The following is a 15446-nucleotide window of genomic DNA, read 5'->3' on the forward strand; positions in this document are numbered from 1 at the left end:
TTTTTTTTTTTTTTTGAGACGGAGTTTCGTTCTTGTTGCCCAGGCTGGAGTGCAATGGCGTGATCTCTGCTCACTGCAACCTCTGCCTTCCGGGTTCAGGAAGTTCTCCTGCCTCAGCTTCCTGAGTAGCTGGGACTACAGGCATGTGCCACCACACCAGGCTAATTTTGTATTTTTAGTGGAGATGGGGTTTGTCAATGTTGGTCAGTCTGGTCTCGAACTCCCGACCTCAGGTGATCTGCCTGCCTTGGCCTCCCAAAGTGCTGGGATTATAGGTGTGAGCCCCCATGCCCGGCTGATGCCTGTGCTTTTCTCGTGCATGTCTGCAGGAGCCTTGCTGTCGTAATGTTACTTGTCACCTATAGCTTCTGAGCTGTTAATGGTTAGACTGCATGTAAAAGGATACGGGCCAAAGACAGATCTTATGGAATAGCTGATTATTTTTACCCAACGTGAGAGAAAATTATTCATGAATCCCCTTTAGTGTTCTGTGTTTATGAATGATGCCATCACATTTTGAGTCATGGGAGCCAAACTTGAACCTTCCTCTTCCTCATCCCTCATACCAGTTATCACACCTAGGCCTATTTTATGGTCTCTTGAATCTCTCTGTCCACCACTCCACCTTAGCCCAAGCTACCATTTATTCCTCTCTTGGAATGTGCAACTCCAGCGTCCTGAAAGATTTCGCTGCATACACTCATTTCCTTTCAGTCTGTTCTTCACCGTGCAACTAGAGAAAGCATCAGAGCTTTGTTATGAAAATAGTAACTATGCTTAAAGCCTCTCAACACTTCAGTGATAAGGACTGAAGTCCTTTCTTGGTCTGCAGACTCTTGTCCCTGCATGCCTGTCCCACCATCTCTCTGCCTCAAAATCAACACTGCCTCCATGTGGGATGCTTAAAGTGCTACTCAAGTGTCACTCTCTTTAGGAAGCTTCCTTGATCAGCTTCCTACCCAAGCTTAGGTGAGATAACTTTTTTTTTTTTTTTTTTTTTTTTTTGAGATTTGAATCTCACTCTCTTTCCTAGGCTGGAGTGCAGTTGTGCAATCTCGGCTCACTACAACCTCTGCCTCCCGGGTTCAAGCAGTTTTCCTGCCTCAGCCCCTTGAGTAGCTGTGATTACTGGCATCCGCCACCACGCCTGGCTAATTTGTGTATTTTTAGTAGAGACGGGGTTTCGCCATGTTGGCCAGGCTGGTCTTGAACTGCCGACCTCGTGATCTGCCCGCCTTGACTTCCCAAAGTGCTAGAATTACACGTGTGAGCCACTGCGCCCGGCCCAGATTCCTTTTTTATGTGCTTTCTCAAAGCTGTGTTCTTTTCCTCCTTAGGACATTTGGGAATGTGATCACACTTTTTGTGAGTTTTAACTCTTGCATTAGAGCCCCAAGAAAGCAGGTCATGACTTTTTTGCCCACTCTTATATCCTAAACACTTAGCATATTTCTTTGCAAAATAGTAGTTGCTCAATAAAATTTTGTTTTGTGGGTAAATTAAGTAAAATTATTGGAATTTTAGTAATTCTCTACTTTCATGATTTGGTGTGTGCAAAGGATTAGAAAGTAGATTTGCTTTTACGAGGACAGACTGCAGTTGGATTATATGTTCTAAAGTTAGAAGTATCCCAGGTGGGGATTGAGGGTTAGATTTTTCCTTTGCCTAAGTCTCAGGATACAGAATCGACGTGCAAAAATCACAAGCATTCCTATACACCATTAACAGACAGAGAGCCAAATCATGAGTGAACTCCCATTCACAATTGCTTCAAAGAGAATAAAATAACCTAGGAATCCAACTTACAAGGGATGTGAAGGACCTCTTCAAGGAGAACTACAAACCACTGCTCAATGAAATAAAAGAGGACACAAATAAATGGAAGAACATTCCATGCTCATGGATAGGAAGAATCAATATTATGAAAATGGCCATACTGCCCAAGGTAATTTATAGATTCAGTGCCATCCCCATCAAGCTACCAATGACTTTCTTCACAGAATTGGAAAAAACTACTTTAAAGTTCATATGGAACCAAAAAAGAGCCCGCATTGCCAAGACAATCCTAAGCCAAAAGAACAAAGCTGGAAGCATCACACTACTTGACTTCAAACTATACTTCAAGGCTACAGTAAGCAAAACAGCATAATACTGGTACCAAAACAGAGATACAGACCAATGGAACAGAACAGAGCCCTCAGAAATAACACCACACATCTAAAACCATCTGATCTTTGTCAAACCTGACAAAAACAAGAAATGGGGAAAGGATTCCCTATTTAATAAATGGTGCTGGGAAAACTGGCTAGCCATATGTAGAAAGCTGAAACTGGATCCCTTCCTTACACCTTATACAAAAATTAATTCAAGATGGATTAAAGACTTAAATGTTAGACCTAAAACCATAAAAACCCTAGAAGAAAACCTAGGCATTACCATTCAGGACATAGGCATGGGCAAGGACTTCATGTCTAAAACACCAAAAGCAATGGCAACAAAAGCCAAAATTGACAGATGGGATCTAATTAAACTAAAGAGCTTCTTCACAACAAAAGAAACTACCGTCAGAGTGAACAGGCAACTTTGGGAGAAAATTTTTACAGTCTACCCATCTGACAAAGGGCTAATATCCAGAATCTACAAATAACTTAAATAAACTTACAAGAAAAAATCAAACAACCCCATCAAAAAGTGGGCAAAGGATATGAACAGACACTTCTCAAAAGAAGACATTTATTCAGCCAACAGACACATGCAAAAATGCTCATCATCACTGGCCATCAGAGAAATGCAAATCAAAACCACAATGAGATACCATCTCACACCAGTTAGAATGACAGTCATTAAAAGTGAGGAAACAACAGGTGCTGGAGAGGATGTGGAGAAATAGGAACACTTTTACACTGTTGGTGGGACTGTAAACTAGTTCAACCATTGTGGAAGACAGTGTGGCGATTCCTCAGGGATCTAGAACTAGAAATTCCTCAAGGATCTAGAACTAGAAATACCATTTGACCCAGCCACCCCATTACTGAGTATATACCCAATGGATTATAAATCATGCTGCTATAAAGACACATGCCACACATATGTTTATTGCAGCACTATTCACAATAGCAAAGACTTGGAACCAACCCAAATGTCCATCAATGATAGACTGGATTAAGAAAATGTGGCACATACCATGGAATACTATGCAGCCAAAAAAAGGATGAGTTCATGTCCTTTGTGGGGACCTGGATGAAGCTGGAAACCATCATTCTGAGCAAACTATCGCAAGGACAGAAAACCAAACACCGCATGTTCTTACTCATAGGTGGGAATTGAACAATAAGAACACTTGGACACAGTGTGGGGAACATCACACACCGGGGCCTGTCGGGGGAGGGATAGCATTAGGAGATATACCTAATGTAAATGACGAGTTAATGGGTGCAGCACACCAACATGGCACATGTCTACCTGTGTAACAAACCTGCACGTTGTGCACACGTGCCCTAGAACTTAAAGTATAATAAATAATAAGATTTTTCCTTTGCCTTTCACTTCGATCACATACATCCAAAAGTCACTTTTTATTCTGTTCTAGCTCCTGGGAAAAGGATTTGTTTATGAAGATACAAATAGTAAATAATTAAGATTTTTAAAAGATGAATTCTGTCACATAGACCTGAATGACTGTTGCCTCTGTGCTAGCCTTTTTGGAGTAAACCTGCAATTTTCTTCCCTTTGGTAGGCTCTTGCAGCCAATGCCGGAACAGGATTTGCTGTTGCTGAGCCTCAAATCGCAATGTTTTGCGGGAAGTTAAATATGCATGTGAACATTCAGACTGGGAAATGGGAACCTGATCCAACAGGCACCAAGAGCTGCTTTGAAACGAAGGAAGAAGTTCTTCAGTACTGTCAGGAGGTAAGAGTGTTGCCAGTAAGTTAAAACTGTTATTTTTCTGGGGCAGGGTTGAATCTGTTTACCTTAGAAATAGATATTCTGTCATTCTCTTTTGACCTAAGACCAAGATGCTAATGACCGGAGCCCCAAGCCTTTTGTTTCTAAATGTGTGGTATGACTGAGACCTCTCGAAGGCTTTGCCTGCGTGTTCTGTGAGCTCTCAGTTCTTTAAGGAAGGGATACTGCAGAAGCCTGGCAAGTGCCATGGAAGTGCAGCCTGGTTCTCATCCTCCCACTTGTCTTGGAAGATGGAAAACAAAACATGTCTCCTTACTGACAGAAAGCCACCAGTACTATAAATGATCATCTCAGGTCTGATTCAACTTTGTGTTAAAGAGAAAATGATAGGAGATGTTATAACTTGTATTTATTTTTTCTGATAGAGACAGGGTCTTGCTACATTGGCCAGGGTACTCTCAAACTCCTGGCCTCAAGCAATCCTCCCCAGCCTCCCAAAGTGCTAGGATTACAGGCACCAGCCACCACTTCTTACCAAGATGAGCATCAGGGCCAGGGTGATGTTGTTCTGTAATTTCACTGACAGACGTTTCCATAGACTTGCCTCATGGACTCATCAGTTCAACACCTACCCTACAAGCAAACTTGACATCTCATGAATTTGTTTTGGGCTAAAAGCTTGCTGCTTTTGTTTGTCCTTCAATACATATTCCTTTTGAAAAGAGAATGCATGCAAGTGTTCAGAAATCTAACCTGTCAAAAGAAAACAAATACAGTGTCTTTATTTGATGACTTCAGTTAGAACCAGGGGTAATGGAATGGAACTTTAGATGTATCTAGGATAAGCGTGGAGGCTGAGTAAACTTAGACACTCCATCCTTACTTGCAAGTGTCTGTCTGCAGATTGATTTATTGTGTGTGTTTTTATTTTCTTAACAGATGTATCCAGAGCTACAGATCACAAATGTGATGGAGGCAAACCAGCGGGTCAGTATTGACAATTGGTGCCGGAGGGACAAAAAGCAATGCAAGAGTCGCTTTGTTACACCTTTCAAGTGTCTTGGTGAGTGTTCTTGGTTACTTTTCAGGAAGTGCCAGCCCCCTCCCATTTTAAATTTAATTTTCTTTCGGCTCACAGTGAAATACTTAGACCTGGTAAGAAGCTGAGTGCGACATGAATTTATTGGGGAGCATTTCTCTTAGGGGTGTTTACTGGCTTCGAGTGTCAGTTTACCTCCTCTCAGTGATGGCTAACTCTGCCTTCCCATTGTAGACTTCCTTCCTCAGGACTGAATAAGGGCGCTACCCACAGAGCAACTGCACTTATGCCCTCACATTGTTTGATATCAGTGGTTTACGTGATAGTGGTGAGTAGTATTCAAGAAAGCAGCCCCAGGAGAAGAGTCTTCTGTTTCCCTTACTTTCATCCCACATACGTTTGCACCATTGGACCAAATTTCTGGTAGTTTTCAGGAGAAAGAAAAGTGACTTATGGCAGCCTGTGGACAGTCAAGGGTACTGGGGCCAGGGCTTATAGGACCTGCCATTCTGAAGGGTTTGGGGCTGGTAAGGGTGTTCATGACTCCGTGTTGCTGGTGTCAACATTCAGAGCCAATTTGATTAAAACGGTAACAGTTTGTTATGCAGAAACAAAGTTGTTGCTTCAAATGCTCAGGGAATATATTCATTTTAACTATTTGTGCCTGATACATTGGAATTCACTCATATCTGTGGTCTGGGTGATTCAGGAACAGATGTGGTCACAGAAACTTCAAAGGGCAAAAACAATCAATTTTAGATTAGCCCTGATGGGATTAAAGTAGATACAGCATTAATATAGACATCCTGAGTGGTTCTGTAGCTATAGGTAATTGGAACTATTAACTTATTCTCCTCTCTCCCTTCTTTAAAACCTTTCCTTCAGCTGCTGATGACAGCAAAATGGAATGTGATACTTTTTCTCATTCTCACATGTAGCCAAGCCACAGGAAGAAGCAGTGCCCCTGAACAACAGTGTTTAAAGTGTGTGGCAGTTAACTTTGTTTTAAAAGCATTCGTGAGGAGAAAGAGGGACATCATGTGTGCTTACCACCGTTTACTTTAAAACTGGGCACCTCAAGGTTGGGAGACTTGTTAAAAATGTTGTGTGATGTGGTTTAACGATGCTTTCTATTCTGTTTGGTTCTGAGAAATCTCTAGGTATGAGGTTTCATTCGTTCGTTAAATTCTCAAACTAAAAGTGAAATGAGATTATCCTGGCGTATTTGTAGACAGTGGATAGAAAGTGCTTGAAATCATTTCTTCTTCATTGCTCCCCCTGAAGACTTTGCAGCCTGATTATCTCCTCTCGTTTGTCCTTGTCACCTCCCCACCCAGACATCTGAGTGGGACCTGGGAGACCCTTTGATTCTTCTGTTACCCTTTATCTCCCTGTGTCCGGTCAGTTTCTGAGCCAGCCTGATACTTGCCTCTTAAATAGGCTTATAGTCATGATTTTCAAACTGTGCGCCGAGGCGCCTTGGGGCATTGCAGCAAAACTCACAGGGCATTCCAGGATGTTTTTGATTTTTCAAGGGAAATGTAGTGACATCTGTCAGGCATTCTGCAAACTACTAGCTGGAAGTAATTTACAGTTTCAACATGAGATCATTTCATTTATTTTGATGACTTCGTATCTCTGTGAAGCTATGTTTTTAGTTAGTCCTGTGATAAAAAGCAAGTATCTTTTGAAAATCGCTGAAAAAGAAATGAGGGTGATAGTGTTCGGTCTGATTGCAGTTGGGGAGATGTGCAGGGCCCAGTGGGCACTAAGGTGACAGGACATAGTACTTATTAAGTTGTTGGGTCTAACTACTTAACTTTTCGGTGTTTTTTTTAGCCTAGGAGTCCTGTGAAAAAATTCCTAAGACACTCAGGGTGCTATGAGTCAAAAATGTGGTCATCGCTGGCTTGTGTCCTCTTCCTGCATCAGATTCCCACTGCCCTAGCTCAGCCTGTGGTCAGTTCTTGTCTGGGCTGAGAGCAGCCTCCATGCTGTTTCTGAATGCTGGTTGTCCAATCTGTTGCCTGCAGATTGAAAATGAAGACTGAATCATGTCTTTCATGCACAAAATCTTAAAAAAGAATGTTGAAACTCCTTAGCATGGCTTCAAAACTCCATGATCTGGCCCTTGCTCAGCTCCTGTGATCTCATGTTTTAGGCTTTATCAGCACTGACCACCCCAGGGTGCTGGGTCACGCACCATCCAGCTCTCACCATTTGGAATGGCTTTCCTCTGCCGACTTTGCTTGGGAAGTTCTTCCTGCAAGGCTTACCTCAGGAGTTGCCTCCTTTAAAGGGAGCCTTTCCCGTCTTATTTTCTATCCATTCATCCAGGTTTCTGTAATACTCCTTGCTGTTGCCATTGCACTTATCACGCTGTGCCATGATTGTTCATAGACCGTTCTCCAACTATGCTGTGAACACCTTGCCAGCAGCGACCCTGTTTTAGTCTTTTTTTGTCAACCTCAGCACCATGGTAGTGCCTAGAATATAGGATATACTGTTTATGATAATTATAACGCAAAAATACTACTATAGTTGGTACACAACAGAAATTTTATTTTATTGCTTTATTTCCCAAATGATAGCGTTTAAATTTGTTAGCATGTTACAGAACCAAACAATAATATTGTCATTAATGAAATGCATAAAAGACAGTTTAACCATAATCCATTTGGTACCTTCTTTGCATTGTGGTCACTGAATAAAGCATTATACAATCTTTGGTGTTACTTCAGACGGTTATTCGTATTTACCCCAGCATCCATTTGGACAACTTCGTAACCAGTCAGTAGAGCTATCCATTGGTATTTTTACATAAGCACAGTTGCCTGAGCCTAAACTAGTAAGGGATGACATGACTGGAGTTTAAGGGAGGAAGTAGGAAAGACATATTGCAATTCTCCCTTATCAGTTAGATTTTGATGTCTCCCTGCCCCTTCCGCTATCACCTCCCCTTTGAGCACCCAGGCAGAACTGACATCATTTAGTTAATAATGGCCACCACCTTTTTCCCCCATAGACTCCTTAGAAAGCCTTTTGATGATAGTCTTTTAGGGTTGCTGTTGCTTTTTTAGATTAAAAAATAATAGTCTAAAAATAATTTCAAATTTACAGAATGGTTACAAAAATGGCACAGAGTTCCTCTGTGTACCCTTCACCCAGATTTCAGATTTCTCAACTGTTAACATTTGATTAATGTGGTAAAAAATCTTGTTCTCCCTTCCCACCACCCCTCACACACATACTCGAGGTTTGTTATTTTTTGAATCACTTGGCAGTAAGGCAAACATGGTATCCTTATGCCTTAATACTACAGTGTGTATTTTTTTTTTTTTTTTTTTTTTTTTTTTTGAGACGGAGTCTTGCTCTGTCACCCAGGCTGGAGTGCAGTGGCGCGATCTCGGCTCACTGCAAGCTCCGCCTCCCGGGTTCACGCCATTCTCCTGCCTCAGCCTCTCCGAGTAGCTGGGACTACAGGCGCCCGCCACCACGCCCGGCTAATTTTTTTTGTATTTTTAGTAGAGACGGGGTTTCACTATGGTCTCGATCTCCTGACCTCGTGATCCGCCCGCCTCGGCCTCCCAAAGTGCTGGGATTACAAGCGTGAGCCACCGCGCCCGGCCCTACAGTGTGTATTTTTAAAAAGCAAGGAAATTCTCCTACGTAACCATGGTATAATCATCAAAAATCAAGATGTTGTAGACAATATCTAGTTGATCCAATATCTAATCTACAGACCCTACTCAGGTTTCACCTGTTGTTCTAATAACATCCAGGATCTAATCTAAGATTACATGTTGCATATTTCCTTGTCCTTTGTGACATTTATTAATTTTTTTTAAACTACAGACCAGTTCCTTTATAGAAAAGTTTTCAATTAGCAATGATCACACTTCCGATAAACCTCATTGGCTACGATACTGCCACTGCACAAAGCTCAGTTCCTTTCTAGAATGCCTTGCAATTTGTGTTTTCCTGTGATCCTTTTGATTTATTCATTTTTGAGGGGAGTATCACAGAATCATTCTCACTACATCATAGTAAGAGTAGTACGATACCAGTTTGTTTCATCACCTGGCTGAGATGGTGTCTACATTCATTTTATTATGTACACATTGTCTGCATTTGGCCAGTGGGGGCCCCTTTATGCTGGTTCCTGTGTCCTTTTTAACATGTCCCTATCATTCTTTGAGAACTCTACTTTCTGATGCAAAAGATTCTCCAAGTCCATTCTGTATTTTCCCTACTCCACTCCTGGAGTCTGTTTTCTCTGAGACACCATGGTTTCTTTTAGTGGGGAATGCTATTTTGAAATCCAGATCTGGGCCTTAGGTGATTTGTTTTTTGTTTTTGGTTATTTTTGGACAGAGATTTGGACAGGTAGTGTTATTGTGATATGAAAACTACTAAAGTTCTGATTTAATATCTACTTCGAAAACAAAACTGGTCTTGGCAGCTTTGAGGTGCTATCTTCTGCATTTGTACCTTGGTCTGTTGGCATAGCTCACTTGTCCATTGCAGGTGTCCTTTTGCGAGTCTTCTAGCCTTTGAGTTCATGACAGCCATTGACAGTTCACCCTGTTCCTGGCGTGGATCCCTGTGCAAGGTGAATGTTCCCCTCGTGAGGGGTAGCGTGGATCCTTCACTTCTCAGAACCCTGTTTTCCCTGAAACATACCTCGGGTGACCACCAGGCCTCATTACATAAGACTGTTTTCTCCACCTGGGTACAGCTTTTACCAGCTCCCTAAATTACATGGTTTTCCTGTTTGCACCTGGAGTGTGCTTTTGTAGTAAATTTATTATTTTTTTTTAATTTTTAATTTTTGTGGGTACATAGTGGGTGTCTGTATTTATGGAGTACCCGAGATATTTTGATACAGGCGTATAGTGTGTAATAGTCATGTCAGGGTATGTAGTAGATTTACTTATACGCATGGGTGTTGGAGGCTTCCTCAAGTAGGTAAACAGCCTTTGTTATTTATTCTGAAAGGAATTTCAGCAACTCTGAAAAAGCTCTAAAACCTGGATGGCTGCCACAGCACTGCTGGAGAGAAGTAGTAGGAAAGAAAAGCTGAATCACAGGGATGATTAGAAATTGGAGATGAAACCTAACTGCAGCTTAAATGAATATTGTGTAGGTTAGGTTTTGCTATATTGCCATATTCATTCATCAGCAAAAACAATAGAGCTTTATGTTTGTCCAGTGACTTAGGAAATTGTGGCAATTATATTATACTCCGCTGATTGAATTGAGGATGTTACCAGCTTGAATATAAACTATTAAAGTGAGAGCAAACCATTTTCAATGTTCTATAAAACAGAGTAATACTGATCTGCCTAGGTAAATTTTTTTCCCTTAGGAGCTTCTGATAAAAAATTGTAACAAAGGCAAAGAGTAGCAATGAAATGATAGAGCGGATGCTGGGATTGAAATGTGTTTCCTCTTCCAGTCTACCTTTTTAAAAGGGGTTTATTTTTCAATAAAAGAAGTTTGCATGGGGGGAAGGGGACAAAAACAATTATTTTCAGTTTCTGTACTAAGTTAACTGTGATTAACATTTTGGGGTATAGATGAACATTTTTTTCTTTGGATACACATGGAAATGTATGTACTTTTAAATGTTTTTTCCCTAACTGTGATTATACAACGTATACTCCTCTGTTTATTTTTAAAGTTCTGTTTATTTTTATTTGACATTTATTGAGCTTTTATTATCGTGTGCTACTTTTAGGGATACATACATCTTTGAATAAAAGATAAGGTTGGAAAAAAAAAGATAAAGTTGGCCTTAAGTAACTAGCCTGAAGAAGGGGTTAGAGATATGCAGTGGGTTTGCTTTTTTTTGTTTGTTCAGTGATTTTAAAAATTATTAAACCGCCACGGAAAAATGTCCATGTTAAATATACACATAAGCCATATTTCTTGTAACCCCATACTATTCTGTTGTATGTCTGTATCGTCATTTAATTAATTCCCTTTTGATGGACATTTAGGTTTGTTCTAGTTTTTTTATATTAATAACACTAATGAATAATTCACTTGCCTAGTTATTTCCTTAGGGTGTGTGTGTATTTTTTTTTCTTTTTTTCTTTTTATTTTTGAGATAGGGTCTCTGTCACCCAGGCTGGAGTGCAGTGGTGCAATCTCAGCTCACTGCAGCCTTTGTCCCGCACGTCCCCCCTCCACCCTGCAGCTGAGATGACAGGGATTCGTCACCACGCCTGGCTAATTTTTACTATTTTTAGTAGAGACAGTGTTTCCCCATGTTGGCCAGGCTGGTCTTGAACTCCTGACCTCAAGTGATCTGCCTGCCTCAGCCTCATAAAGTGCTGGGATTACAGGCATGAGCCACTGCGTCCAGACATCCTTAGGGTATATTTTTAGAACTGGAATTGTTGAATCAGAGTACTGTTAAAAATATATATATATATATATATATTTTTAGGCCGGGCATGGTGGCTCATTCCTGTAATGACAGCACTTTGGGAGGCTGGGATGGGAGGATCATTTGAGATCAGGAGTTCAAGACCAACCTGACCAACATGGTGAAACCCTGTCTCTACTAAAAATAGTAAAAATTAGCCGGGCGTGGTGGCGAACGCCTGTAATGTCAGCTACTCGGGAGGATGCAGTGAGCCGAGATCGCACCGCTGTACTCCAGCCTGGGTGATAGTGTGAGACTCTGTCTAAAAAATAAATAAATAAAAAGTTAAATTTTAGAATTTAGTTTGTTTTCAAATTCAGTGGTGTTCTCTTTTGCTTTTTAGAGATCAGACAGATTGACTCAGTCATGGACTAGCTGAAGATTAGTGGCATTTAATTTTATGGTTTAGCATGGAATTATTTTATTAAATTTTTGGCATTTCCAAAAAGGTTTTGATTTTAAACTTTAATTCTGAAATATTATACCAAGCATCCTGAAGAGATAAAACATAATGTGATGGTTGCTCAGTTACTTGGGAGGCTGAGGCAGGAGAATCGCTTGAACCTGGGAGGCAGAGGTTGTAGTGAGCTGAGATTATGCCACTGCACTCCAGCCTGGGCGACAGAGCGAGACACAATCTCAAAAAAAAAAAAAAAAAAAAAGAAAAACAGTTGTAGTGTTTCTATAGAATATAGAGTAGTAGTGAAATTGCTGCTTTAAATTTTTTTTGATGTTACAATTGTACATTTAAAAGTGAGGTTTTACAAATTAAAGTGCATTAACTGTTGCTTAAATATAGATTGCTTTATGAGTATGGTTGTATAGTTCGTATAAAACTAGTTACTCAAGACTTCACAGTAACATTAACATCAATAATGCCTACCAGGTGTCACTTTCTGTTTTTATTTTAAACAGCAAACCCAAATGTGGAACAATCGTTTTCTGTTCTAAGCTTTTCTTGTTGTATAGATTATGTCATTTAGTCCCCACAAGATAAACCGAGGGACAGAAAGGTTAAGTAACTTGGCTAAGATTATTCTGCTAGTAAATGACAGTGCTGAGATTGAACCCTGGCATTCAACCCTACATATACTTTTCCTTAAGTATACACTTTTGTTGCTTTCTGTCATAAATGAACAAATATAAAAACAGCCCAGTTAATTCAGAATAATCACATTAAACCATGCGAGTTGGTGGTTGGACGTCAGAATTAAAATAATTTCTACTTAGATCGAGTATCAGGGTTGTTCGTTCTCGTAGAGGCAGATTCTGGCTTACCATTGGTGTTTTTGCTATTTTTAAGCAATGCTTATAAATCTAGTTGATTGCTAAAGCCTGTATGCAGGTACTGCCTCCCCTAGAGCCTTTGGGGTCCTCAAGAGTAAGCAGTGTGTCAGGCTCACTTTCACATTCCTGCTTCAGTGTCACATTGAGCTGTGTGATCCCAAAGTCCCTGTGCTAGCAGTGCTGAGAAACCCGACTGCCGTTTGTAATGCTGCTTTCATATGGGGGAACTGTTACACTGCTACAGCTTGTCATGTCAGGAGCCCATCTTCCCCTACTCACCACATCAGCAGCTCCCTTTCTCTTACCACTGGGGCAATAGAAAGACTGACTTCAGTGCTTGAGCCCAAGGCCCAAGGCAGAGGATCCTGATAGACCCATCCATGATGGCGAGGCTGGGGTGAGTCTGTGTAGACTTCCCACTAGGCTGGGCCCTAAGCCCTTTCTCAGACCGCATTACTTTCTCATGATGTTTTCAGGGTTTTTCCCCCTTAACCTCAGAGGTTAGTCTGCCTGCTGCATCTTCCTGCCACTGCTTCCTGCATCTCTCCCTGGGCTAAGCACCCTTCTCGCCCTCTCTTCCTCTCCCTCTACACTGTGTGGAGCACATGGCAGACGTATGCCCAGTGCAGATTACTGAGCCTTACCTTACACTACTGAGTCAGAGTCTTTGGGTGGTCATCCAGTGATGTGTTGTATGTTTCTAACTTTTTATTGTGGCAAATTACAAACATGGCCAAACAAGAGACGATGATACCATTCACCCTCATATACTGGTTGCCCAGCTTTGTAACCACCATCAGTTCATGAGCTACTTTTCCTCCTTCTATAGGCCCACTCCCTCACAACCCTGATTATTTGGAAACAAATCAGATACCATTTTTTTCCCCGTAAATAAACAGCTGTGTGTATCTTTCTCCCAACTTTTTGGGACAAGTTTTAGAAAATGTAATAGTGAATACCTCTATACCCTTTACCCAGACTCTCCAATTTTGCCTGATGTTTTTCTCTCTCTGCATCTTATATATATTTTTGTGTTGCTAAACCATTTGAAAGTAAGTTGGGATATCATGGCGGTTCATTTCTAAGTATTTCAGCTGGTTTCTCCTAAGAGCCAGGGACATCGTCCTGTATATAACGACAGTACAGTTGTCATGTTTGGAAATTTTCCTAAGTGTCCAACTAGTGTTCTTTATATCTTCCTTTTTAAAAGGATCACATGCTACATTTCATCTAGAATAGTTCCCTAGTCTTTCTTTAAAAACGAAAACTTTCATGACAATGATATTTTTTAAGAGTCCATGCCATTCGTTTAACATAATATCCCTGAATTTGGATTTGTCTTAGTGTTTTAGCATGATTAGATTCAAATGATAATATATTTTGGCAGAAATACTGTGTAGGTGATAGATTATTTTTAGGACATCACACATATAGGTTTGCTCATTATCAGTGATGTTAAATTGGTTATCTGGCCAAGGGAGTTTTGCCAAGGCTTCCCACTGTAAAGGCACCTTTGCCCCTTTGTAATTAATCATTGATTATTCTTACTGGATTCAATTATTACATCGTGTTTTGTCTACAGTAAGATTCATCTGTACTTCAGTAGAACACCTGGTTTTAGTTTCTTGGGCATTTGATTAGAAGAGGTGTGGGCAGAAATAAGGAAGTCAGAGCCATGTGGGGAGAGTAGCTGCGTGTGTTTGAGGTGGGCATGGAGGTGATCCTGTTATATTCCCCGTCACGTGTTGCTGTAGCCCTGCAGTGGGACTGCAGTCAAGGGGCTTTTAAAAGGTCCCTGGCATCATGGCTCTGACAGGTTGGTGAGTTCTTGTGGCTGCTTGGCTAGAACTGTACCGTCCAGTCAGCCTTTGAAGGTACGAGATGTGCATCTGCTCGTATACATTAGACTGCTCCTGGCTATGTAACCTATCATCATAAACTTCAGTGAGGGGCATTTTCACCTTGAAATCATGGTCAGATCTGCTCTGACAAAGGTTCTCTTTTCCAGTGGGTGAATTTGTAAGTGATGTCCTGCTAGTTCCAGAAAAGTGCCAGTTTTTCCACAAAGAGCGGATGGAGGTGTGCGAGAATCACCAGCACTGGCACACGGTAGTCAAAGAGGTAAGAGAACTGAGGGGGGGGAGGTCAGCTGCTATTGTATCTTTTAGGAGGGAAGTAGCACTTTTCTCCAAATCTCACCATGCTTTTAAGTTAGTTTTGTTTCCCCCTTATCTCCTTAAGATTTACAGTTACTTCTGTCTTATAAGTTAGAAATATTTGGGAGAGAAGTAGGTATTTGTGTAGGAGAGCTCAGTGTTGACAGCCCAGCTCCTGAAGTTGAGGACGTTAAGGAGGTGGCTGAGTGAGAACACTGTATGCTGCTGGTGAGACTCCCAGAAACCATCCTAACCCCAAGGCCTGCATGGAAATCGCCAGTTACAGAAGATACGGGTCTGGACATACGCACAGGCGGGATTGCATATGCCATCTCACTTTCCTGGTGGCCAGCAATACCCTTTCTTACTTCTGTAATTAGGTTGGCTCTGCTCTTTGGTCAGTCATCTTCCTTTGGTCAAATACTGAAGTAGTGCTTGCACCAGTGATGAATATCAATTAACATTGACCACCTTATCTGGCTGTGGTCATTATTAGAAAAAAATGCTCTTTTCCTGACTTTTTTCCACATTTGGGAATTCAGTATTTTTGGACCAGATCATGTTTCCCCATTGTAAATTAGAATTTATAAATCTTGCAATAATATTATTACAGTTTTTTTTGAC

General features: G+C 41.0%; 1 protein-coding gene and 1 pseudogene across 4 annotated transcripts in view; one reads left to right on the forward strand and one right to left on the reverse strand.

Moving 5' to 3' along the window:
• APLP2 (amyloid beta precursor like protein 2) overlaps positions 1-15446 on the forward strand; it is a 69506-nt gene that overhangs the window by 30844 nt on the left and 23216 nt on the right. For all 4 annotated transcript variants that reach the window (XM_032167893.2, XM_032167895.2, XM_032167892.2 and 1 more), the window contains exons 2-4: positions 3737-3910; positions 4847-4970; positions 14675-14787. In XM_032167893.2, coding sequence (XP_032023784.1) covers positions 3737-3910; positions 4847-4970; positions 14675-14787 — 411 coding nt within the window. The remainder of the gene's footprint in view (positions 1-3736; positions 3911-4846; positions 4971-14674; positions 14788-15446) is intronic.
• LOC116477612 (U4 spliceosomal RNA) lies at positions 8764-8890 on the reverse strand (annotated as a pseudogene).

This window comes from Hylobates moloch, unplaced genomic scaffold (genome assembly GCF_009828535.3).
Source record: "Hylobates moloch isolate HMO894 unplaced genomic scaffold, HMol_V3 SCAFFOLD_11, whole genome shotgun sequence".
Lineage (NCBI taxonomy): Eukaryota > Metazoa > Chordata > Mammalia > Primates > Hylobatidae > Hylobates > Hylobates moloch.